We start from the raw sequence: 27211 nt of genomic DNA, 5'->3' as shown, positions 1-27211 counted from the left end.
AGTGAAGCCAAGGCCTGAATATCCCTGTCAGCCCTAGAGATGGCCTCTTAAGTCCAACAGTAAGGAAAAATGGTTACGTACCTTTTTGTAACTATTCATCAAAGTGTACTGCATATGTCCATTACACTGTAGGTGTGCATGCATGCGACTTGTGCACCGGTGCCAGAGAGTTTTCCCTAGCGGGACCTGTCAGGGCAGCCCCTCTCATCGATGAGCTCCTGGTGCTCCGTGAAGATGGCAGAGAGGGTGGAGTTGCCCCACCCCAGACTCAAATTCTTTTGAACTGGAAACCTATGATACACACCGATACACTGTGGAAGGAGGGTGGGTCGTGTAATGACACATGCAACACAACTCAAAGAACAACATTTACAAAAAGTAAGTAACCATTTTTCTTTCTTCACGTGTTTATATATGCCCATTACACTGTAATGTCCCAATTAATTACTGCTGGGACTCAGAGTCTCATCGGAAGAGGGACTGTAGGACCGCCTTGTCTATATTTGCATCTTCCTTTGACTGCACAGACAGCTCATAGTGTCTGGTAAGAGTATGAACGGACGACCATGTCTCCGTTCTGCAGATGTCCATAATTGGGACACATGCAACAAACACTGTTCAGATCGAACGTGCTCTGGGCAAGCATGCCGTGAGTTTAGGAGGTGGTGTCACTCCTTTAGCAGCATAACATACTGTAATGCAGCTTGTGATCCATTTCGAGAGCCCGAGTAGCGACTGGCTGAGACCTCAGACATTACGCATACAAGACAAAGAGCTGGGAAGAAACCCTCAAGGGCTTTGTCCTATTGAGGTAAAAAGCCAATGCTTGATGAATGTCTAGGGTGTGGAGTCATTGCTCATCACTATGCATATGGGTTTGCAGGAAGAAAAATAGCAGGTAGATAGAATGATTCAGATGGAAATCAGAAACCCCTTTTGAAAGAAACTTGGGGTGAGGTCGCAGCTGCACCTTGTGCTTGTAGAAAACAGTGTACGGGGATCCATGACCAATACACTCAGTTCACCTACACTCCTGCTGGAGGTGGTGGCCACCAAGAAGGCTACCTCTGCTGACAAGTGTAAAAATGAGCACAATGCTAACATTTCAAAAAAAGGGTCCATAAGTGCAGACAACATGAGATTCAAATCCCAGGAAGGCACTGGGTCTCTGACTGGTGGAAATAATCTGTCCAGACCTATTAGTAACCTGAATGTGATAGTGTGTGTAAAAACAGACTTACTCTCAATTGGAGGGTGAAACACTGAGATGGCCACCAGATGCACCCTGATACAGCCAATGGCAAGACCTGACTCTTGAAGTAAAACAGATAATCCAGGATCATCTGAATATTAGCCCACGTTGGGAACACATTAGGGGAGACTGACCAGACGGAGAAATATTTCCACTTACTCATGTAAGTAGCTCCTGTGAAAGGCGTCTCCTGCTATTACGGAGCACATTATGGACTGCCGCTGAACAACATGCCTCTTGTGTAGCAGCCACAAAGGAATCATGCCGTGAAGTGCAGCACTTGTGGGTTCGGGTCCAGCACCTGGCTTTGGCTTTATGTCAGGAGGTCTCTGGTTACTGGTAACAGCAGAGATTCTCCAGTGGACAGTTTGCAGAGGTCTGAATACCACATCTGTCTCAGCCAGGCTGAAGCAATAAGGATCATTCTGCCATGTTCTTGCTCGAGCATGAGCATGATCCTGGGAATCAGGGGTACTGGAAGATACATGTAGAGGAGCTCTCTACACTATCAAAACAGAAAAGTGTCTGATATCAATCCTGCGCTCTGACCCACTCAGCAGCAGAACAGTGGACACTTACTGTTCTGTCGAGCCATAAACAGGCCCAGGGACAGAACGTCCCCTACATGAAACATTGTGGGACTATTCATGGTCCAAACTGAAGCATCTGTTCAAAGCAGTGGCTCTTAACCTTTCCAGACTACTGTACCCCTTTCATGAGTCTATTGGTCTTGCATACCAACAAGTTTCACCTCACTTAAAAACTTGCTTACAAAATCAGACATAAAAATACAAAAGTGTCACAGCACACTATTACTGAAAAAGGGCTGACTTTCTCATTTTTACCATATAATTATAAAATAAATCGATTGGAATATAAATATTGTACTTATACTTCAGTGTATAACATATAGAGCAGTATAAACCAGTCATTGTTTGCATGAAATTTTACTTTGTACCAATTTTGCTAGTGCTTTTTATGTAGCCTGTTGTAAAATTAGGCAAATATCTAGATGAATTGATGTACCCCCTGGAAGACCTCTGCGTACTCTCGGGGGTATGTGTACCCCTGCTTGAGAACCAAGGGTTCAGAGGATCCAGCAGGCCACTCGGAACCCCCCACAGGTGTGACATTCTGAGAGTGACTGCTGTCCGAATATGCAGGTTCTACAGCTTGACTGTGTCCTGGCAGAGGCTCTGTTCTGGCTGTTCTCTGCTCGTTCACATAGAAAACCACTGCAGTGCTATTGGTAAGCACCAAGATGGTCTTGCCCTGAATGTGTGGTACAAAGTACTGATATGCCTGGAACGTTGTGTGCAGTTCAAAAATATTTATCTTCAATCTGGCCTCGTAGGCAATCCACAAACATTAAGACTGAAGGTCATCCAGATGTGTACCCCACCCACCTCCCATGGTTGACATGTCCATTACCGAAGTCATTGCTGGGAAAGACACTGCCACCTCTGCACAGCTTGTCTTGGCTCTTCAGCCAGGTCAAAGACAACAGCACTCTGTCTGGGAGGCACACTAGCTTGTCTAGATGATGAATCTGGGGCTCATAGACTGGCATTAGACATACCTGCAAAGCTCTGAGGTCCAGCCCTAAGAGCATGAGACAAGTCCTCACAGGGGTGCATGGATGGTCCTTGAGGGATGCAGAAAGGTCCCATATAGTGTGAAATCTGTCAAGAGGCAGAGAAGCCCTGGCTGAGGTCAAATCCAGGACTGCACCGATGAACTCTGCCCTCTGCACAGGCACTAATGTCAACTTTTCTTTGTTTAATTTCAGGCCTAGGGCACTGAACATACACAGGATTTGCTGCACAGCAACCTACATGTGATGACTAGAATGACCTTGGACTAACCAGGCATCCAGGTAAGGATACCTGAGGACGTCTCTTTTGCATAGGTATGCGGCCACTACTGCCAAGCACTTGGTAAATATTCTCAGAGCTAACGATAGATCGGGGGGGGACGGGGGGGGGGGGGGGGGGGGACGACACGACAACAACACTGAACTGGTAATTATCAATTATCATCTCATACAACAAACGTCAAGCATCTACTGTGGCCAGGATGGATCAGCACAGAGGAGCAGGCAACCTGTAAGGAGGTGGGAGCAGGGGAGGGAAATGAACTGGAGGGTATATCCCAGTGGGATAGCCAGGCATGTAGGAAATGGGATAACCTGTCCTGGAAAGGCGAATGGACAATGAGATCCAGGTTGGGCAGTACACTGTCCTCAACCTGAGAGTCAAAATGATTGCTCCAAGGCCTTTGACTGCTGGGAAGAAGAGAGTGAGGAAAGAGAGGGTGTAGTCTTCTTCCTGCTATGTAACTTTTGCCTCTTCTAGGACTGGTCCAGCTTGCCAGAACGGGTAAGATTGCTCACTAAGCTTGTTCTGAGCACGATATTTTGTAAGGGCCCAATGATTTTGACACCACTTGAGTTTTACATGTGCAAAGCCTCATCTGTCCTGGATGAGAACAAGGCACACCCTTCAAAAAGGTGGTCCTCAATTGTTTGTTTCATCTCCACCAGGATCTCAAAGGACTGCAAGTAGATCTGGGTGCTGGAAATATCCGATAGTACACCAGTCCCCACAATGCCCCTATCAGGCCCCACGCAAGTCTGCCCCAAGCATGCAGTTCTCTCAAAACCCAGCCAGTGAGTATGGAACCAGGTGCAGGAGGAAGCTCTGGACTCTCAGTACCAAGATATCTGCAAATCTACCTCGGAGTCTGACAAGGAATCAGAATATCCTGAGAGCCAGGGTGGTGCAATACCAGAAGGGGGACCTTGATGACTGTGATGTAGACCCAGCACAGGGGGAATGGTTCTGGAGGATGCATGAACAGCTTCCTAGCCACTTGCAACATGCATTGAGGACGAACAGGTACCATCCCAGAAGATGATGCAGGGAGTCAGTACTGGGGCTGAAGGAGATGGTTGTGACCTAAGAACTCCTTAATGTCAGCTGGCAAGGGAGATACAGGAACATCCTGATTCTGGTATGTACGTTCCAGTTCATCAAAGAATGTCATGTGAGGTCTTAAATGAAAGTCAGGGACACTCTGGTTATTAATATTGATGTGAAATGTGTGTACAGATAGCGTGTAAGGAGTTATGTAAATATACTAAAAACATGTTCTTCGCATCTGTATTAGTCACCTGCAGAGGTGAAAAAAGTTTTTCTGACAGAGTAGAGATGTTTATTCATCTTTCTGTCAGACGTAAATTAATTGTAGGCTAACACAATGGATACCATTTATGTATGAAGACGATGAGGAAGTGTGAATTCAATAGGGAAGCAACACACAGGTGGTTATACGGTCTCTGAGTTTGGATAATGAACTTTGGGGAGTACAAGCAGAAGGCAAAGCAGACAACCCCTTATCTTGCACCTAGGACGTAAATGGGCAGTGTGTTTACATTCATGAAAATGGGACCTCAGCCAACCTTTTTGAAAAGCTGCAGAAGACATTGGGTGAGATAAAACTTCTTTAGATAGGAAGTTACCCTGTTAAGTTTAAGTTCTAGAAAGCGTGTTATGGTTTTATTTTATATGTAACCATTTGTTTCCAATATTCTTACTCACTGTCACTTGAATCTTTGATAATAAATGTAATGTTTCCACTATAAATATGTGCTGTGACATTAAGCAAAGTTCTGATCCTGAGCTGAATCATACACACTAGTGTGTGCACTGCTCCTTTGGGGACAACCGACCTAGCGTTTCGGTGAGTGTTCAGTGGGTAAGGGAGCTAGACACGACAGGGAAGCACTTCAAAGGGACTCAGGGACTGAGGTGCTGCTATTGTTAACCTCCAAGGCAAAGGAATGGCTGGCATTGCCCACTTGAGGGTGCTTCTCCCCTTAAGTTCCTGTACCCAGAACAGACTTTTTGCATCTATCGACCTTATCCATTCCCTTTTCATTTAAGATCTCATTTGAGAGACTATTTCAATAATATTGTATTTGGAATATTTTCTTAAGAGCCTAAATCAGTTTGATTTTCAATTATACTGAAGCACTTAAGTCACCTAGGTCCATATTTTTAAAGGGATTTAGGGATTTTGGCTCGTAAGTGCCTAAATCCTTTTTGAAGACAAGACATGGACTCCTAAATCAGTTAGGCATTGCAATGCTGAGCACAGCAATGCCTAAACACCTTTAAAAATGGGGGCCTTACACACTTTTGACAATTTTATCCTCTGAATCTTCATAGCACAACATAAAAAACTTTTCTTGCTTATCATCACCTCTTAATACCAGAGGGGGAAATAAATTAACTTTTCAGTGTAACATTTAACTCCGTAAATTGTTTTGGGGATTAAGTGTACATGAAAGATGTTACATAAAATAAAGCTGTAATGTAAATTCCCAAATATCATATGCATACAGCTATACAATACATTACACCTCAAATTCACACACTGGCTGGAATGAACAACAACTAACAAAGCCAAATCAGAATGTTTTTTAAAATCCTGTAATGAAGTAAGAATTCTGTTCCCACACCTGTTTTTCCTTATCAAGATCAACCCTGGACACCTACAAATCCTCCAAGTCTGAGTTACTAATTCAAACAACAAGCCATGCAAGTCTTTCAAGCATCTATCTTGTTTTATGCTCTGTAGCAGTCACCTTAGCTTTGAATTCAATGATTTATTATTATATAACCTAAGCCTCTGATGAGATTATGCTGCCAATTGTGCCCTCTTTGTGAACAGAGGTCTCCTAGAACCTAGGTTTTGGACTAAATGCATTGAATCTCAATTAAAGGACGACCTTTTACAAGACAAGGGAAATGTTAATTCACACTCACCTAGATGGCTTTAACCCTAACTGAAAGCAGGGCTCCATCCAGCTTCCCACCACTCTGTCAATGTAACTTTTCATTCCGACATTATCAGATAAAACTCTTCAGTAAAAAAAAAAAAAGGTCAGATAGTCAAAGCAAGAAGAGAAAAAAAATGCAAATACTAACACAGCTGCTACTGGTGCATTTTTTTAAAAATTCACCTTAGAGATCATGACAATGGTTTCATGTCCTTTATTTCTTTTTTTAATGCGAATTCAGCAGTGGTGAAAGGCATTGGAATGATGAGGCTTAACTCTAAACACCTCTCTTTATCCACTGAGCAGGTACAACACAGGACAGTACCAAAGAGAACTTACTCTGTGTCTATACTTCTGGTTTTCTAAGTATTTCTGGTGAACCCCACACACAATACTATCTGGGTTCTGTTATGGCGCGCCCCGAGTTGGCCACAGAAGTACTATCTGAGGGAGCAAGAGGGCAGCTCAGTCTCCACGGGCCAGTTCAATCCTTGACCTTTTTGCTGAGATTGCCAATAAGAAAGCCAACAGTGCTGCTGCTTTTTGTGATAAAAGTGACTCACTGCTAGGAACTGGGCTAAGACCAACAACTTATTTCTTGTGGGATACAGAAAAACCATTAGGTGGAAATGATTTCTTGCTTGTAACTAGTGGGTTAAATTAGAATCACACACGCACTGCTCCTTTGGGGACAACCGACCTACTGTGAGTGTTCAGTGGATAAGGGACCTAGACACGACAGGGAAGCACTTCAAAGGGACTCAGGGACTGAGGTGCTGCTATTGTTAACCTCCAAGGCAAAGGAATGGCTGGCATTGCCCACTGGAGGCTTTAACCCAGAGATTAAAGGATTTTAGTATTCTACTAGTAGCTGAAAGCCTGTGATCTCACACAGGTATAATTTATAAAGTCATGTGTGTAAAAAAAGCCAATAATGACCAAGAACTTAAAAACTTTCCGGTAATACACCACGAATCCCAATAATGACTGGTCCAGGTGATATTCCAAAAAAAAGAGTTCTCAACCATGCCTGCAGCTGTTTCCGTCGCTTCACGCAGGCTCAACAGATTTTTGAGGCTTCAGAGTGACGTTTGGGGTTATTGTGTGTGCTGGTTGTTTTGGGAGATTTGTGTTGATTTGTGTAGATGACAGCAGGGCACACTGATGTGGTGGCTGGGCCAAGTGATCCACCATCTATCTGTACAGTCTCTCTCTCACAACCTATGAAACTATTGCATGCAAATTGGCTGTAGAATAAGGGGATTACTGGGTGAGTCACCTCTGATATCACAACGGTTTAAGGACTCTTGGCAGGCCATAGATATGTGCCTTACTGTAGCTGTACACTGCACGGATGTAATTTGTAAGTCAAAATGGTTGAGAATTTAAAAATTGGACAGTTACACAAACCACAAAGCCCAGTGATATTCTGAACAAAAAGAGCTTCCAACTATGTTCGCAACTGCTTCCATTGCTTCACAAAGACTAAAAAGACATTCCAGGCTTCAGCGTGACACACTGAGTGACATTCCTGGAAACTTCTTATATAGATTAACAGTTCCAGAGGTGTCTGCTCCATTCATTCACGTAAAGAATGCTCCTTTTCTGAGAAAACCAGAAAGACTGGTCATCGTCAGACATAGAACTTCCTGTAGCTCCAAAGCTACAATTAACAATACATCTGGTCCCTTCTAAGAAAAGTCCCACTAGGGGGGTTCAGGGTGGTTGCCGTTTAAATGAGGACTGCAGGGCAGTGGTAAAGCTGTGGCTGGAGGAAGTTCATACAGTACCTGTTCACACTCTCCATTGCTCTTGTTAGTTCAAATAGTCCATTTGTGGAAATTAGAGTAGTCCAGAGGACAAATTATTTTTAAAAGGAAGGATTTTTTTTGAATTTCAGAATAGTACCTAGAAATATGTGGCAATATAAATCTATTTTCCTTTAAAATCAAACACTGTCACTTTAGCTACAAACTCACCTTCATCCAAGTGGGGCCATTTGTCCACTGGTAGCAAAATATTTTTGTTTTCTGAGTAGATTATAACAAATCAAATTCTATGCAATGCTTTTGGGGTTCAATTCCAAAACGAAGAAAGGAAACATAAACCTTAACTCTCTTAGTGACATCTGCTCAACCTGTACAACTAGAACCAAACAACTTAGAAAATGATAAACACTATCTAGAAGCGAAATAAACGCTATACCAAACAATAATGTCTTTAGTGTTTTGTTATATAACTGGGGTAGCGAGAAAGACAGAAAGTTCCTGATCTTACAAGTGAGAACTTGTGACAGAAACTTCTTGACTGCATCCATTACTTGTGATGCAAGACAGAGTTCAACAAGATATCCAAAACCACTGAAAAGCAAAGTGTGGGCAGCAGCACCATATATAATAACTCAAGCAAATAAGATGCCCCAGAGCTCTGAACTAATTCACAATCCAGATTTAAAGACTATGCAAGCAGATATTTCATGCTAACATAGTGACTTGAGAATGAATTGAACTTTTAAAGTAAAGCAATAATTCAAGATGCAGCTTTTAGAAGGAGTTGAATCCTTTTGCTGGAAGTCTTTTAGATGAGACATAAATCAGAAGACTTGACCCTATGTGGTCATTAAAGATCCCACTGTGCTTTCTGCAAGAGGAAGGTTATTAGCCCCAATGTCCTGGGCAAATTCCAACTCAGGTAATTACATTCAGTCTACCTACGTTCCCATTGCCATTTCAGTTGAATAGTATATTCTTCACTTCACTTCCTGAACTGACGTACGCATTGCTGTGCACTGTTTAACAGCTGCTGCACTCCACTTGACATGGATGCTTTTCTGTGATGGATGAAATAATCCCTTATGCATCCTTCACTTTAACCTACCTCATAGGGGTGTTGTGAGACTTAATTAAAGCACTTAGAAATCTCCAGATGAAGGTACTATAGAAGTGCAAACTATTTTTGTCACGAAGGCCAACAAGGAGACATTTGCAGCAAGAGAAGACAGAGGTACCCAAAGGCGTGCAATAATTTGTATCCAAATGATAATGAGGGCACAATATAGTAACGTTCCTCAAATGGTACAGAGAAGACTTTGCAGGGAATGGTTCTCTAATGACAACTGAGACTCAGGAATAGGGTCCAGATTGCATAGTATGGGGGACGACTATAACACAGTACTGAATAAACCAAGGTTGGAAGACAAATTTTGTACCATCAACTTAACAAGCTACAAGAAGCAGTTCTTTTTCTTAACTCAAGATTGGACTGCAGTCCATGCTGAGTCATGTAGCAATGGATATTCCTTCACAGATGGAGGGGGTATTAGAGGAGACTGACACACAATACTGCATGTCAGCCTAGGGCATGAAGGGCCAGGTTGGGTCAATGAATCATGTTCTTAAACACCCAGCTGTTGCAAGCCACAGTACATGAAACATTTCTCTATCACACACCATACAAAAAAAACACACACATACTTCAGAGGAGAGAGTGGAAGTCCAAAAGGTTAATGAAGAAAAAGGAAACTTTATGAAGCTAAAAAGACCAAGATGCTTTTTCAAATTGCAGTAAGAGGAATCCCATGATTGACTGTCAGAAATATTGCCACGCTTGCAGGCTGCGCTGAGGAAAGGTCATCATTTTCCTTCAATAAAGAAAAACAACATTTACATGTTCCATTCTGGTTCAGCAGCGGGAGGGTTGGGGGAGAAAGACACATACCAAACAACTATCTGAGAGCTGCAAAACCAATGGCTGAACACTATTTGACAGGTCCCCCACATGATAAACTCTAGCCACCCAGGCCTCTGCATTGGTTGCTGCATAAGGGATGCATGTATATTTGGAGGGAAAATCTTCACAGATTTTGGGGGAGACATATTACTGAAATGTATTTACTTTCACCTCATGCCTTTTACAGCTGTTCTAAGTCAGAGGTACCAAGATGCACAACTAACGTTCACTTAGACTCCTCAGTGTCCAATTAGACCCAAAAGAGGATGAAGACCCAAGTGACCTGATGGCAAAGGTGTCCAGGACTTGCACATCTCATGAACTTCAATGAAAGCTGAAGCTACTCAGCACCTCCAAAAAGTAGGCCATAAATAACTAAAAGCCCTACAACAGAGGCAGAGCAGGGCATTATCAGCAGCAGATGTATTTTCTATCTGCCAACTACCCTCCTATTTCTCTTACTAATCTGCACTGCAGAGTAACACATCATCTCTCAACATATTTTCTATTTCACCATACGACATCACCGTTCTTCACTAGACCCGCCTGATAACAGTTAGAAGGAATGCAAATGTGAAAAAAACTGCTTCAGACAGCTATACCATGCCAACACAAACCCTGCAAAGGCACAAACTCACAATCGCAGAGGCTTACCACCCAGTAGTACTAGTGTCACCTAGAGCTTCAGAAGTGATTCTTTATAAATGTTCATCCATTGAAGGTTTTGTCATTTGAACATTCCTTCAACATTCTCCTTCATACAGGGAAAAGAATGAAGCAGCATGTGACCAGCTGACTCGGGGGGGGGGGGGGGGGGGCTCATGAACCTCTTTTTCGGAACCTTTGGGTTTCGATCTTAATTCAGCAAGCTCCTCTACTGACAGGACTTTTTTCAGTGCGCAGCACTCCTGGTATTTTAGTCTGTCCCCATCAAATGGCCGACATCCTTTGACTTGACTTGGAATAGCAGAGGCAATGCAGTTCAGAAATGAGGTATACCTGCAGAGCTGTATGGTGGGCCAAGGACCTGAACAGCAGGAGAAGCTGAAATTCAAGACCGAGGAACCTTATTTAGCAAGAGCGTTATGGAAATCCAGAAACAGAATAGCAGAGGATGTTGCAGGTCAGAATTAGAATGCATTAGCAAAGCAGCGGTGAGGAGGAGAGGTGAACTAGCAGGTCAAAACTAAGGAGAATTGTGTGGGGACCAACACTGGAAGACAAATGGTTGCTGCAAGCTAATGGGCATTGCAACTCAAGATGGGGATGCCCAGGCAGAGGTGATATGTGGGGGCAGCTTATATTGGGCCTTTTCGCATTCTGACTGTCACTGTTAGCTAATTACTTTCATGAGCAACAATTTCATCCAAATATAAATTTTAAAAAATATCAAAAGATTAAACTGGAGTTAAATGGCCATTTTAAAATATAACTAGACTGGCAGGACAGGTGCCCCCTAATTCTTTCCCCTGAGGTAAGACATTAAATCACAGCTTTGGAGCACTTAATAACAAGCAGCGATTGATCAGCCTTCAAACGAGATCCGTTTCTTTTTAGCCTTTCGTAAGATGGAGACACAAACTGAGGAATGAAAAGATTCCACAGCCCGAAGTCTGACTTTCATTACCTTGTGTCTCCCTGAACAGGGAGAACAATTAAACTAGAGATGGAAACGCTCAGCATTTTACAACAGTGGCGAAGATGCTTTGCTTCTTATCATAGACACATATTCCTGGCAAAGGTCAGCCTTTAATAAGCTTCAATCTATGTCCTCAGATACCAACAGCAGATCAGAAAATGGTTTAGGAAATAAACCAGCACACATCGACTTAAAGCAACACAGACAAAGCTGTGTGTCTACTGAAAGGATCTTTTTCTCCTCCCCAAGGATATAAATATTTTGAATATTTAACAACTGCGGAAGAATCCCAGAAATCTATTAGAAAAGGCTGTATAATAACAACAGTGCAATAAAAACCTGTTGCTGTGTTTCAAATGTAAAATGTGTTGTAACTAAAAGAGACGAAGAAGGCACTTTGCATAGCACGCGGGACACTAATGAAGCACAGGGACCTCTCCTGCGTCCATTTCTTTCCTCCCACCCCTCCCCCCTTTCTTAACTCCCTCTGAATTCAGTGCTTCCTTAATGGCAATCTCAGAAGCAAAATCAAGAAACAAATTATTTTCTTACACATAATCCCCCTTTTGCTGTCAAGTGTCTAACCCTGGTTTGATAATCTCATTTCCTGAGAATCAAAATGCTGGAAATGTAAGCTTCCTAAAGTGTTAATTGCGGCCCTGCTCCATTGCTAATCAAAAAATTGGATGTTTTGCATGAAAATGCTGCTCTAATTAATTCTCAGTCATAAAGCACCCTGGTTTTAATAACCCCTTTTTGATTGGATAGCCTTTGAAGAGACAGTGCAGCTAATCCACTAAACTAGAAAAAACACACGCAGAGGAAATAATAAGTGGTTTACAAGGTCTGAACTGGATGATTGCATTAATACTGTCAAATCACAAAAAAGTGATTCTCTGCCCCCCACCTCCCTACACCCTCAGATAAAACCGTGATACTTTGCATCCTGGGGAGACAAAGGCAGCCACCAGAAAGAGAGTTCACCACGTCAAATACTTTTCCCCTTCTTAACGCAACTGAGTTTCTACACCTCAGACTCCCTCCCACAGTCTCTCCTTTGTGGGGGTATATTTTTAACTGGGACTGTCCACTTGTCACACTCTCTCTTGTAATAAGATAAGAATTCCGCCTCCCCTGCAAGCATCTGACTGACAACATATTATCATATGCATCTCTAAGAGGTGCTGAACTGAATTTTCATTATCCAAAATGTCAAGATTCGTTTTTGTCATCAGAGAACACAGCTGGCCTCCTCAGACAGCCCTTTGGTTAATTCAAATGGAACAAGGCACCTACACATAACTGCATTTTTCCGGGCCTGGCCTAATGTATAAGTTTTAATTTACCACTTGTCAGTCTGAGATACCATTTGCTGCTGCTGCCGCCGTCACTGTTTCTTCAGCTCTCAACGAGGAAAGAAAAATCTTAATTAGTAGCAGTTTGCTTTGATTTCATTAATTACAACAACAACAAAACCAAAAAAAAAAAGGTAAGGAATTTCCAACTGCAGAACAAGCCTAACCAATGGCACACAATGGCTGAGGTTTAACAGGAATAATACCAGTTTTACAGTGCAAACCAGAATCATGTTTATGCTTGGCATATTCCACTTGTATTTATTCCACTAGGACGGAAGAATCCCATGCACCGCTACAGACTAGGGACCGAATGGTTAGACAGCAGTCCTGCAGAAAAGGACCTAAGGGTTAGTGAACGAGAAGCTGGAGATGAGTCAACAGTGTGCCCTTGTTGCCAAGAAGGCCAATGGCATTTTGGGATGTATAAGTAGGGGCATTGCCAGCAGATCGAGAGACGTGATCATTCCCTTCTATTCGACATTGGTGAGGCCTCATCTGGAGTACTGTGTCCAGTTTTCAGCCCCACACTACAAGAAAGATGTGGAAAAACTGGAAAGCGTCCAGCGGAGGGCAACAAAAATCATTAGGGGACTGGAACACATGACTTATGAGGAGAGGCTGAGGGAACTGGGATTGTTTAGTCTACGGAAGAGAAGAATGAGGGGGGATTTGATAGCTGCTTTCAACTACCTGAAAGGGGGTTCCAAAGAGGATGGATCTAGACTGTTCTCAGTGGTAGCAGATGACAGAATGAGGAGTAATGGTCTCAAGTTGCAGTGGGGGAGGTTTAGGTTGGATATTAGGAAAAACTTTTTCACTAGGAGGATGGTAAAGCACTGGAATGGGTTACCTAGGGAGGTGGTGGAATCTCCTTCCTTAGAAGTTTTTAAGGTCAGGCTTAACAAAGCCATGGCTGGGATGATTTAGTTGGGGATTGGTCCTGCTTTGAGCAGGGGGTTGGACTAGATGACCTCCTGAGGTCCCTTCCAACCCTGATATTCTATGATTTACCACTTGACCAATAGTGAACATTCCACCCAGGTCCAAACCATAATAAGCGTATTGATTTATTGACACTGAAATTTTAAAACTCCACCAAAGAGCATCCATCCGAGGCTCTGGGAACCCTCGAGACTCATTTATAAACATATTTATAAAATGACATCTCAGTTTCCAGGCGCTGCTCCCTGATGGTAAAACTTATCCATACACTCCTTATATGAGCTCACATTCTTGCAGCTCTACTTCTGATCCACTTATGGGGTACAAAGTATGCTATGGTTGAGATCTTAAATGCACAAGAGTCAGAAAATTCTAAAAGTTCATGACCCTGCCACAGCAATAAGTAACTCAACCAGACCACAGACCTACATGAAGACAACCTTCAGATCCTCCGTACTTCAAGGGATGGATACATCCCTATTGTAAAAGGTTATTTAGCTATTAAAACAGATGCTACACTTGATCTTTGGCAAACGGCTGAGACAAAGTAATATACAAATATAGTTTGAACATACTACCTCACAATCTGGCCAGTTACTGTCTTGTGGCAACTTCAACATTGAATCATTTGACTTCCGTAAATTGAATTAAAAAATGGGCTTTATTAGCCCCACCAAAAATCATTTGCATGAGTATCTCAATGGTTAGTGATCAACGGCTCAATGTCTAGTTGGCAACCAGTATCAAACGGAGTGCCTCAGGTGCCGGTCCAGGGGCCAGTCCTGGGGCCGGTTTTGTTCAACACCTTCATTAATGATCTGGATGATGGGATGGATTGCACCCTCAGCAAGTTCGCGGATGACACTCAACTGGGGGGACAGGCAGATACAGGGTAGGGATAGGGTTCAGAGTAACCTAGACCAGTGCTTCTCAAGCTATCTGATGTGGGGGACCGGCAATTTTTTTTTCCAATGTGCACACAGGCTGGCAGCCGATGGCTCGCGGACCGGCACCAGTCCGCGGACCACCACTTTGAGTAGCACTGACCTAGACAAATTGGAGGATTGGGCTAAAAAAAAAAAAATCTGATGAGGTTAAACAAGGACAAATGCAGAGTCCTGCACTCAGGACAGAAGAATCCCATGCACCTGCTACAGGACCATCTGGCTAAGCCGCAGTCCTGCAGAAAAGGACCTGGGGATTACAGTAGACGAGAAGTTGGATATGAGTCAACAGTGTGCCCTTGTTGCCAACAGGCTAATGGCATATTGAGCTGCATTAGTAGGAGCATTGCCAGCAGATCGAGGGAAGTGATTATTTCCCTCTATTCAGCAGGTGAGACCTGCTGGTGAGGGACTGGTGAGGCCACATCTGGAGTATTGCATCCAGTTTTGGGTCCTCCACTACAGAAAGGACATGGACAAATTGGAGAGAGTCCAGCGGAGGGCAACGAAAATGATTAGGGGGCTGAGGCAAATAACTTTCGAGGAGAGGCTGAGGGAACTGGGATTATTTAGTCTGCAGAAGAGAAAGGGAGGTTGGGGGGGAAATTCATAGTAGCCTTCAACTACCTGAAGGGGAATTGCAAAGAGGATGGAGCTTGACTGTCAGATGACAGAACAAGGAGAAATGGTCTCAAGTTGCAGTGGGAGAGGTCTAGGTTGGATATTAGGAAACACTATTTCAGAAGGAGGGTGGTGAAGCACTGGAATGGGTTACGGAGGGAGGTGGTGGAATCTCCTTCCTTAGAGGTTTTTTAAGGCCCAGCTTGACAAAGCTTGACAAAGCCCTGGCTGTGACGGTTTAACTGGGGTTGGTCCTACTTTGAGCAGGGGGTTAGACTAGATGACCTCCTGAGGTCTCTTCCAACCCTAATCTTCTATGATTCTATGACCTGCAAATATTACAAGGGATTGGGCAAACATGCTGAGGTTTGTCCAGATCATTTTTAATTTCAATCCTATCCTCCAAAGCACTTACAACCCCTCCCAGCTTGGTATTATGCACAAACTTTATAAGTGTACTGTCTATGCCATTATCTAAAAAATTGATGAAGATATTGAACAGAACTGGACCCAGAACTGATCCGTGGAAGTCTTCAGTTCTAATTCTGCCTCTGATTCAAACTAAGACCTTAGTTTCCTTATGTTCATAAGGTTACTGATAATTAAGGCTAAGATTTAGTAATGGGTATTTTTAGTAAAAGTCATGGACAGGTCATGGGCAATAAACAAAAATTAAAACCATTAATTTGGGCTTGAATAGGGACTGGGAGTGGCTGGCTCATTACAAAAGCAGCTTTGCCTCTCCTGGAATTGACACCTCCTCATCTATTATTGGGAGTGGACTACATCCACTCTCATCGAATTGGCCCTGTCAACACTGGTTCTCCACTTGTGAGGTAACTCCCTTCTCTTCATGTGTCATTATATAATGCCTGCATCTGTAATTTTCACTCCATGCATCTGAAGAAGTGTTTTTCTACCCGCGAAAGCTTGTGAGGAGTTCAGATACTATGGTGATGGGGACCATATAATTACCGTAGACAGATAAATCTAGGCCAACGGTTTTCAAACTGTAGGTTGGGATCCATTTTAATGGGGTCGCCAGGACTGGCGTTAGACTTGCTGGCACCTGGGGCTGAAGCCACAGCCCAAGCCCCACCGCCCAGCCCAGCCTGAGGGCTTCAGCACTGGGTTGTGGGGCTCAGGTGACAGCCCCCTCACCCCCACCTGGGGCTGAAGCCCTTGGGCTTTGCTGCCCCCCCCCCCACCAACAGCCTCAGGTGTGGGGGCTCAGGCAGGCTCAGACTCTGGTCCCCCTTCCTGGGGTCATGTAGTAACTTTTGTTGTTAGAATGGGGTCACAGTGCAATGAAGTTTGAAAACCCCTGCTCTAGGCTTCCCAAACACTGAAGGAGGACAGCCATTCTCCAAGGAACTTACACTCTAGGGAATAATAGAGAAACTAGAACATTTTGATCATTATACACTGCACATTATTACAGGCTGAAATTTCAGAGAGACACCATCTGATGAGAATATCAGTCCAGCAAGTATATCAACGGTGGGCTAATGTATACTGACACCTAGTCAGCATGCACTACTGTTCTGAACAACAAGGAACTCAAAAGTGAGGACTCCATAGTTCTGACCCTAATTTTGCTACTCAGTCTGTACACTCCTTGGACTACTCACTCTGTGCTTCAGCTTGCCCAACTATAAAATAAGAATAACATACTGATCTTTAAATGCTTTGCGATCCTCAGATCCTCCAAACTTCTCAGATCCTCAGATCCTCCAAACTTCTCAGAGGTGCTGAGCAGCTGCAGATGCCATTAACTGTTCAGCAGCTCTTAACAGTTCATTCTTAAAAATCAAAACCCCAGATGCACAACACCAGCGAAGTTGACCTTGATATGAACTGCTAGGGCCCGCCCTAGCACAGCTAACTGAGAGGGACTGGATGCTATTTTCCAGACTGATCAGTCCCCTTAAGGCTCTTCAGGATTTTCACAGCACATAAAAATTCCCTTACCAGTTCTGCTGATAAACTGAACTGAGGCCACAGCTTCTACAAACACTCCAAACAACTACACAACTACCTGCAGCGACAGGGACCTGATATAACACTTGATGTATTTAAGAGTCCATGACCAATGGCACCTTCAACAAAATGATACTGTGCTAGAAATTATTAGCAAAACAAACATCATTATGGTATCTGCCTGCTGATAAGATGCTCTATGGCCTTTCTACCTCAGGTGTTCTGAATCCAGCGAACGCAGGAATAGCTATTGGTAAGAAAGATCAGCAGCTTAGGTTAGACTCCTTCCTCAGACGCATATGACAAAAAGGATATAACCCACTGAGTTTTAATTTTTGGCTGCCACTGTTTTTCCCGTGTATTTTGTACTTGTGTGCTTTGAACCAGTTAGCAAGGTAGCTCCAAAATTCCCCCTACTGCCTCTCTTCCATTCCAGCTACATACACACAGAGTTTAATCACGTCAATCATCATTTGTCTTTTGCCATGCACAGCCCAATACATTCCGCACTGTCCAGCTGTCGCTGATGACAGCTAGAGAAACATGAAAAACAACAGACTGTAAACTCTTCGGGGCAGGGACTGTCTCCACATGTACGTATCCACCAGCCTAGAACAACGAAGGCCAGCTCTAGGCTGGTGGCGTAAGGCATTACCATAATACAAATAAAAAACAGACAGGCAATGGTACTGTCCAGAATGGTTTCAACTAAAAAACAAAAGAATGGAATGCAAAGATGATGACCCATCTTTAAGGTTCTATATTCTCTTTTAAGTCCCATCTACACTGCAAATACCACCTTTTTTGTTGCAGTTACAGCTTGGTAATCCAGATCCCCCAATACAGTTCAAACGTGCAGTTATGATGGAACTGAACTGTTTTAACCATCTTCTTAAATTATGCCAACCCTTAAACTTCAGATAGCTCTGAGCTGAACTATAGCCTGTCTATCCAGCAAGACCAAATGATGTGTAAGAACTTCCCCAAAATGGTGATCTGACTACCACAAATGGTATAACAATGTATGTATTTCACAATAACTTTCTCCTCTGAATGGAAAAGTTATGTCCTCCATGTCCAAATCTCACCCAGTACAATGAGAACAAAAAGCACATGGCAGCTGACGAACATGCTGGCCTAGCAACCGTTGCCCCAACGCCACCAACACTTTGCATCCCAAGGGATTACATTTCCAAAGCACTCTAAAAGCAAAATGAAATATAGCTTATACATAGAAATCACTTCATTGACCAATGACATGCAGTCACCTCTGAGGTGAAATGCAGCAGCTTTTTCACAATGCACAGCAAAATACTACCTACCTAAGGCTATCAGTAAAGAGGAATAACCAATCCAACTGAAACTGCAGGAGAAATGTAAGAAGGAAAGTTTCAGAATAACAGCCGTGTTAGTCTGTATTTGCAAAAAGAAAAGGAGTACTTGTGGCACCTTAGAGACTAACCAATTTATTTGAGCATAAGCTTTCGTGAGCTACAGCTCACTTCATCGGATACATACTGTGGAAACTGCAGAAGACATTATATACACAGAGACCATGAAACAATACCTCCTCCCACCCCACTCTCCTGCTGGTAATAGCTTATCTAGAGAGATCACCCTCCTTACAATGTGTATGATAATCAAATTGGGCCATTTCCAGCACAAATGCAGGTTTTCTCACCCTCCGCCCCACCCCCACCCCCACCCTCACTCTCCTGCTGGTAATAGCCCATCCAAAGTGACCACTCTCCCTACAATGTGCATGATAATCAAGGTGGGCCATTTCCAGCACAAATCCAGGTTTTCTCACCCACTCCCGCCCCAAAAAACACAAACTCACTCTCCTGCTGGTAATAGTTCATCCAAAGTGACCACTCTCCCTACAATGTTCATGATAATCAAGGTGGGCCATTTCCAGCATAAATCCAAGTTTAACCAGAACGTCGGGGGGGGGGGGGTAGGGTGAAAAAACAAGGGGAAATAGGCTACCTTGCATAATGACTTAGCCACTCCCAGTCTCTATTTAAGCCTAAATTAATAGTATCCAATTTGCAAATGAATTCCAATTCAGCAGTTTCTCGCTGGAGTCTGGATTTGAAGTTTTGTTGTTTTAAGATAGCGACCTTCATGTCTGTAGTTGCGTGACCAGAGAGATTGAAGTGTTCTCCGACTGGTTTATGAATGTTATAATTCTTGACATCTGATTTGTGTCCATTTATTCTTTTACGTAGAGACTGTCCAGTTTGACCAATGTACATGGCAGAGGGGCATTGCTGGCACATGATGGCATATATATACCTGGATTTGTGCTGGAAATGGCCCACCTTGATTATCATACACATTGGAAAGAGAGTGGTCACTTTGGATGGGCTATTACCAGCAGGAGAGTGAGTTTGTGTGTGGGGGGGGAGGGGGGCGGAGGGTGAGAAAACCTGGATTTGTGCTGGGAATGGCCCAACTTGATTATCATACACATTGTAAGGAGAGTGATCACTCTAGATAAGCTATTACCAGCAGGAGAGTGGGGTGGGAGGAGGTATTGTTTCATGGTCTCTGTGTATATAATGTCTTCTGCAGTTTCCACAGTATGCATCCAATGAAGTTAGCTGTAGCTCACGAAAGCTTATGCTCAAATAAATTGGTTAGTCTCTAAGGTGCCACAAGTACTCATTTTCTTTTTAAGAAGGAAAGTGTAACATTAGAATCTGACCAAGATAGTTAACAACCCTGCATTTGCAGCAGCTGCAGCAGCAGATACATAGGAATTCAAATGCCCATAAGTGGTCAGGACCATGTTTTATGTTTCATACAAAAGATAGAACCTTCCGGAAACATTACAGCCCATCACCACCACGCTGGGACACGGGTTCTGTACTAACTCAGAGGAAGGAATACTATGTTTTCCATTTTATTAAATGACTGTGAATTGATGTAACTTCTCTTGCAAACAATGTGAGGCATCCAGCTTAAACAAAAGCAAAGAAAACTAGGGCTTGATTCTTCTTCCATTGACTTCACTGGGATTAGACCCTCAAGAATTAATGCTTCCATCCCTAACCTTCTTGCAGCAGGTCTCTTCCAATAGTGGGTGATAATGCATGCCATATGCACTGCAATATTTCAGACCAAATGGCACCACTTAACGACCAAGCGTCAGCCTGATCGTTGTGGATTTTAAGGCAACTGAAATTAAAATCCTATTTCAAAAAGTTGGCATGAAATGAACTTCAAGTTTTTCTTTTATGTGTTACTTTGAACATCTTTTCAGCAGATTTTTTCCCTAGTATTCCACCCTCTCCCTGCTGCTGCTGAAAAAGTCATCCCCATGGATAAGGCTGTTGAGAAGAGCAACTCGCGGTGTTCAGAGGAGCATGGTGTTGCAAGTCAGCCTTCCACTAACCTGACTGAACAATTCAATTATATTTTAAGGGATAAATGGAAATGCAGATCTGGCTGTGATCCAGGGATCAGGCAGATAAATGGGCTAGCTGAAAGGGAACAACTGCACTTTACAATGGAAAGAGAGGCGGAGAGATTTTTAACACAGAAAAAAAATTAACAGGGAACTTTCCCCTCTGGCTCAATAGTGATGATTTCTTACTAAATTCACCTAATCTATCCTCCCTGTCGACTCCCTGCACTGATTGCTCATCTCCTATTGCATCATAGTCAAGCTTTTCATACTCATACACAAAGGGATGCATAATCTTGTCTCCACCTACATCTATGACTTCTTTCTTGCTTGTTAAGTCCTGTGATTCCCCCTCCTTTCTTCCCACTCCTAACATCCCACCCCTATGCCTGGAACAGTCTCCCTCATCATCTCACTTAAGCTCTCTTTCTTTTCTACTTCTAATGCTTCCTTAAAACTCAGTTCTTCTCTTCAGAAATCTTCATACTCTCCCTTCTCTTGAACTGTTGTCCCATGACTTGTCTTATCTCAGGCATGTCTACACTTAAAACAGCACATTTGTAGCACTCAGTGTAGAAACTACTTATGCTGACAGGAGAACCCCTCCCATTGACATAGATAATCCACCTCCCCAACAGGCGGTAGCTAGGTCAACGGAAGAATTCTTCTGTTTTTCACATGCCAGAGCAACGTAGTTATTCCGACCTAATTTTCTAAAGTAGGCCAGGCCTCATTTAGGCTCCAAACCTTGAAGGATGAGGGCCATGGGTAGAGAACTCTTCAGGGCAGGGAACATGCCTCATCAATGTTTGTATAGCACTATCACATCAATAAACAGAGCTATATAAAATAAACCATCAATTCAAAGTAACAGCATAAGTATATATGAAAAACCACTATCACCACAACCTCTCAGCCGTAGCAGATCTGGAAGAGGGAATGTACGTGGGATGGGTTAATATTGTTTTCTCACCCCCTCTTTTCTAAAGGCTAAATAGAAAACTAGCCAGGTCCTGAGATGACATGGTGGTTATATTGGAGGGTTGCAATTAGGACAATCCCAGCAGGCCTGAAAGCACCGAGGAAGATACCTAAACTGAAAGGAAGCAGTGGCAGCTCCTCTCACAACTTTAAGCATGTAACTCCCGTCAGGAATTCCCACTCTTGGATTTCGATCGTGCTGCTCCATCTGATTTCCGGGATGCAATGGGTGGCGTTGGTGCAGTCAGTAATTAAATCCCACAGCCATTTGGTATGGAAAAATCTGATAATTTATGACGAGAAAGGTGAGGGTTGTGCGTACTGTACTTTAGATGCAGCACGGTAGAGCTTGTTAGAATTATTACTACTACAAAATTTTAAAAACAGGATTTTTTTAGATTTGATATTAGAACTGCGTGGGTGTAATAACAAAATGAAACCCCACCCTTTGAGCTTCCCCAATTCCCTATAATAGGACAGTGCTTTACTTGCCTTATCTTTCTAAACTTCTTTGCACAGCCACTAACCACATGTCCACAAACGTGTTTCTCACAGCACATAAATACATGTGGCAGGTTTCTACAGCTGACAATTTTAGCCTCTAAGATGAAGAGAAGTAAACTGAACACCTCGTAATGTGCTTAGACCATTATATCACACCTCAAAGATAGACATTTTCACCTCTATCTTATTCTTACAAACTGTCAGACCATAGTGAAGGTCAAGTGTCAATTTAGGTATCTGTCTACCTAATTTAGGGTTTTCCAGAGAGCCATCAACAGAGCATCCAAGCCTTGCTATATGGATATATTCTGTAACATCAGCTAAGCTAGATATAGCATAACCATCCAAAAGAACACTCTACATAAGAGTTTACTCTCAAGTTGTTGTAGGGTCAACTTCCGGCTGGAGGATGGATGTAAGTCACTGGGGAGGGAACTGGAACTACAAATCACCTGATACCTCAGCTGTAAATATCTAGAGTCTGTTAAAATCACCCCAATATTCTTGTGAATAGGATTTCAGGGTACAATTCTGCCTCTGCCCATCGCTGCTATCTGGACAACAATGACTTCAACAGAGATCCCATAGTCAACTTGCATTAGGGCAATATGCATGCTGTAAGAGACTGGATCAGATTATAGAACCACTCTGGTCTTTCTTATACATATTACTATGAAGATTTTTCAGAAGATTTTACCTAATGTCCCACTCTCCCCTGCTGCTGAAAAAAAGTCATCCCTTATGGATAAAGCTGTCAGGAAGAGAAATTTACAGTTGTTCAATGTTCAGAGGAAAGATGCTACATATATATATACACACACATATACACACACACTATATACACACACATTTTGTGTGTGTGTGTGTATATATATATATATTGTTGCATACACACCCCATCTCTCACGAACAACAAACTAATGGCAACAGCTCAGCGTTCCAAATCTACCTTTTAAAAAAACATGTAACCCACATTAACACATTGTGGTTCTTTGTCCCCCCTCTAGTGGTTGGATCAGGTAAAGAGACTTGTGTGCCTGTAACTGCCTCATCGGCAAAAGAACGGTCCTTCAGCTCAAGCAGTAAAGGCTCATGCTTTCAGATGCAGAGTTCAGTCCCTGCAGATGACCCAGCCAGGGCACACGTGCATGTTCCAGTGTGAAAATAAATTTCAGGTAAGGAAACAAACATCAGTTTCAATCTTCCAAAAGCATCATTTAGAGTGAGATCTTTTCTCTTTTAAGTCATTGTTTTATGTGTGTCCTTTTAAACTCACACCTACAGTATGTGCAGTTAGAAAGGGAAAAAAGAAAATATAGAAGTGTTTGCCTTCCTACCTAGAGCAAATAAATAGAGGATATGAGCTGGCCAAGTTTACAGAGTCTTAGGCCACATCTACACTTACAAGCTTGCAGCAGCACAGCTTTACCGATACAGCCGTGCCGCTGTAAGAGCGCTCATGCAGCCGCATCGTGCCGATGGGAAAGAGCTCTCCAGTCGACATCAAAAAACCACCTTCACGAGCAGCAGTAGCTATTTCAGTAGGAGAGCATCAACATAGCGCTGTGCACACGGGGGCTTATGCCGCCTAAATTTATGCCACTTGGGGGGGGTGTTTTCACACTCCTGAGCGACAAGTTTTGTAGACATAAGCGCTAGTGTAAACATGGCCTTGACTATGGCCTACATATGGTTTGTTAGAGAGGAGCTAACAGTTCTGAGCCATCCAGGCAGGGTCTGCAGATACTTGGCAAAGCAATCAACCAAACTAATGAGCTATCAAGCTTCCCACCTTGAAGTTCTCCACTCCTGCTGTAGAGCTCCCTTCTCTGCTCACGCAAATAGGCACTCATGCTAATAGCATGGGAGGACGACTCAAACCTGCAATAAAAAGCATGCAGTCAGTCACACAACTCATGGTGCCTTTTCTGTAGCCACAAAGATTGAGATACTGTGTTAGATTAAATGAGAAATTATTTGTTACTTAATTCCATTAGCTCTGACAGCTAGGCGCTTTCCAAACAGAGAAGACCCAGCAAACAGGTGGATTCCACAAAACCAAACCCACACACTAAGCACACACCTCAGCTCCTAACCGGGAAGCGCTGCAGCCAGTGATTAAAACTCAATACTCCCCTGGAAAACTAGGAGTAACAAACTATTCAATTATTTATTATTGTGTTGCTTCAGCAGCAGCCAAGAGGTGCCCATAGGGAGCTAACTATGGAAATCTCCATTTCAAGTCTTTCCTCAAAGCAGCCCCCACTAGATAGAGCTTGGGGGACAGGAAGTGAAAGAGCCTTCCAGCCTCCCACCAGATGCAGAGAGACCCACCCAGGCTCCAGGCCCGGAAGACGTCTCTGATGGGGCACGACAGTAGCAAGCTTTATCAGCCTCCTAGCATTATCATTCACTCAGCTCTGAGACCTGGAGACTGGATTTTTCCTCTCAGTTGCTGAATTGTCATTTGTTGTTGGGCCTCCTACAGCACATCCCTCTCCTACCGCTATCCAACTTTACGCTCCCCCTGCCTTACTTGACTTCTCACCACCCCTCCTCTCTATCCTTTCCCCTCTGCTCCCTGCCTCCAGTTTCCACTTCGCACTCTTACTCATGCAATCCTTTCCTTTCCTCCACTTCAATCGCAAGTGATTCCAAGATAAAAGTCTCTAAAACTATGCTTTTATAATATAAATAAAACAATTATATAATCAAATGTGTTAAAAACCCCAAAACATAAGCTTAACATGTTGTGGACCCATTGCCACCTTGCTTGTACACCCATCCCTTTCCCACACACTATGGGTATCATTTTTGATTGTTCAGATTGCCAGCTCTTCACAGTATGGACACTGTGTATGGAGCCATGACTGACTGGGGCCTGTTATAGTATACATTATAATTTGAATTAACATAGGGCCTTTCATCTGAAGATCTCAAAGTTCTTTACAAGCATTCATCAGGTAAGCTACGCAACAGCCCTGTTATATGGGTATTACACTCACTTCAGAGATGGGGAAATTTTGAGGCACAGAACAATTAAATGACTTGTCCAAATGACACCAAGTCAGTCTCAGAATCTCAGGAACAGAACCCAGAAGTTCTGATTTCTACTGGTGTAGCTAGATCACATTCCCTCTACCCAGTTATCTACAAAATTAGCTTCCAAGGAGCTATACAAACTGCTCACACATCATACAGCTCTATCCATCTATGAGAGCAAGGCTCCATCGCCTGTTCAAGTGATTTCCAAAGTGAGGACTCTAAACGCAGAGATTTTTATGACAAGTGGATGGCTTCTCTAAATTGGAAGCAGGGGATGGAAATACAAGGAAGAGAGCCTCTCTGTCTGGAGAGAAAAAAACTGAAGATGGAATAGACGACAAGAATATGACTTTATCAAACAGGTGCATCCCTCGGCGGACAGAAAAATTCCATTTCAACAGAGAGATTTCCATAGACACGTAGTGACAGCTGACAGAAGACAGATAACAGAATGAGAGATCCTGATAAGCGTCACTGTCACTAAGGTGCTAGCAGTGACTTAGTGACTGGAGCCTGAGTGGTAAAAGATGGCTATTCTTATGAAGTTAGGCACCATCATGTTAACCAATTATCCTTAACTTCATTTTCAACTGATAGAAAGGAGTACAGAGTACTGTGGGTGAAACAGAGCAGATTAATTCATCCTCCTCTCTCCTCAGACTGAGAGGGGCTGATAATGCTGCAGAATTTGCGTGCGAAGTAATGGAGAAAGGAGAGCAGCCCTGTGGCGCTCTGAAGCACATCTGCAAGTCATCTTAGAAATGGAATTAAATCCAAAGGGGAGTTCTGGCAGAGTAGACAGGAGTAGAGAGAGAATCTGGGGAGAGAAATGTTGGGGATGTGGATCTAAAGCCACCTATTGGATCAGTCATGGCTGGGCCAGGTGTTCGTCCAACTCTTTGGAAAAAGTGAAAGCCTCTGATACCAGGGGAGTATGTTTAGTGATCTGGGGCTGGGATCTGTGTGTGTGCGCACGCGCACTGTGCCTTGCACACGGAGCCCTGATTTCTCACTGGCCCTTTAGGCCCTACCAGAACACAGACAATAAAAACTGGGTCTGCTATAGTTAAGGTTTGGAGAAAAGAAAAAAAAAGAATAAGGAGGCCACTGACTGGTTCTTAATGATTAAAGAAAGCAGGAGAAGCTTTAGGGAGGGCTGGAAAGAGGCCCAGCACCCAATACCTCCCTTCCCCCCAGACAGCTGCTTCAGCAGTGCAGGAGAGTGTTAATGCAGGACATATCTTCTCCTAGCCCATCCCACTGACAAAGTTAGGGCAAGCCATCCAGGGATGCCAAGTTCCTGCATTCTTCCCATTTCCACATGCTGAGCCAACCTAGCCAGGAGGACCCCACCTCCAACTCCAGCAGGACAGGCCTATGCTCACATTAATTTCCTTCCAGTTTCCTCAGAGTAACAGATTGACTGGATTTGTTAAATTTGGACTTCACATTTTCCTTCTCTGCTCCCTGAAGTTCCTCCTCATTATTATTATGTATCTGTACTACAACAGAGCCCAAAGGCCTCAGCTGAGATTGGGTCCCCTTTATGTTAAGCCCCATACAGATACATAATGAAAGACAATCCGGGCTTAGTCTAAATAGACAAGGCAGACAAAGTGGGGGGAGGGGAGAGAGAAACGAAGTATTAAGATCCCCATTTTACAGCTGGGGAAATGAGGCCCGGAGAAGTTAGAGACTAGTGCAGGAAACTGGTGGCAGAGAAGGGAATCAAACACAAGTCCCCTCCTGACTCAGTGCCTTAACGACAAGGTCAATCTTCTTCTCCTATCTGCATTACTCCCCAGACCCTACCAGCCTCCCTCTCCCTGGCAGTCAAATTGCTTCCCCATATTTTCTTCCTCTCTCACGTCCAACTCCCACTCCGCCTCACTCTTATTCCTACATTCCCCTCCCATCTGCTTCATTCTACTCCACACTATCAACTCTAATTTCACTCCAAA

The 27211-nt window shown here is 43.4% G+C and overlaps 1 protein-coding gene across 1 annotated transcript in view; it reads right to left on the bottom strand.

Moving 5' to 3' along the window:
• The window catches only part of EXOC4 (exocyst complex component 4), a 599812-nt gene that overhangs the window by 418639 nt on the left and 153962 nt on the right, over positions 1-27211 (bottom strand). Inside the window, exon 9 of the mRNA XM_048836703.2 lies at positions 23998-24086. Within this exon, the coding sequence (XP_048692660.2) occupies positions 23998-24086 (89 nt within the window). The remainder of the gene's footprint in view (positions 1-23997; positions 24087-27211) is intronic.

Source organism: Caretta caretta, chromosome 1, assembly GCF_965140235.1.
Source record: "Caretta caretta isolate rCarCar2 chromosome 1, rCarCar1.hap1, whole genome shotgun sequence".
Taxonomy (NCBI): Eukaryota; Metazoa; Chordata; order Testudines; family Cheloniidae; genus Caretta; species Caretta caretta.
This window is presented reverse-complemented; position numbering and strand designations above follow the sequence as displayed.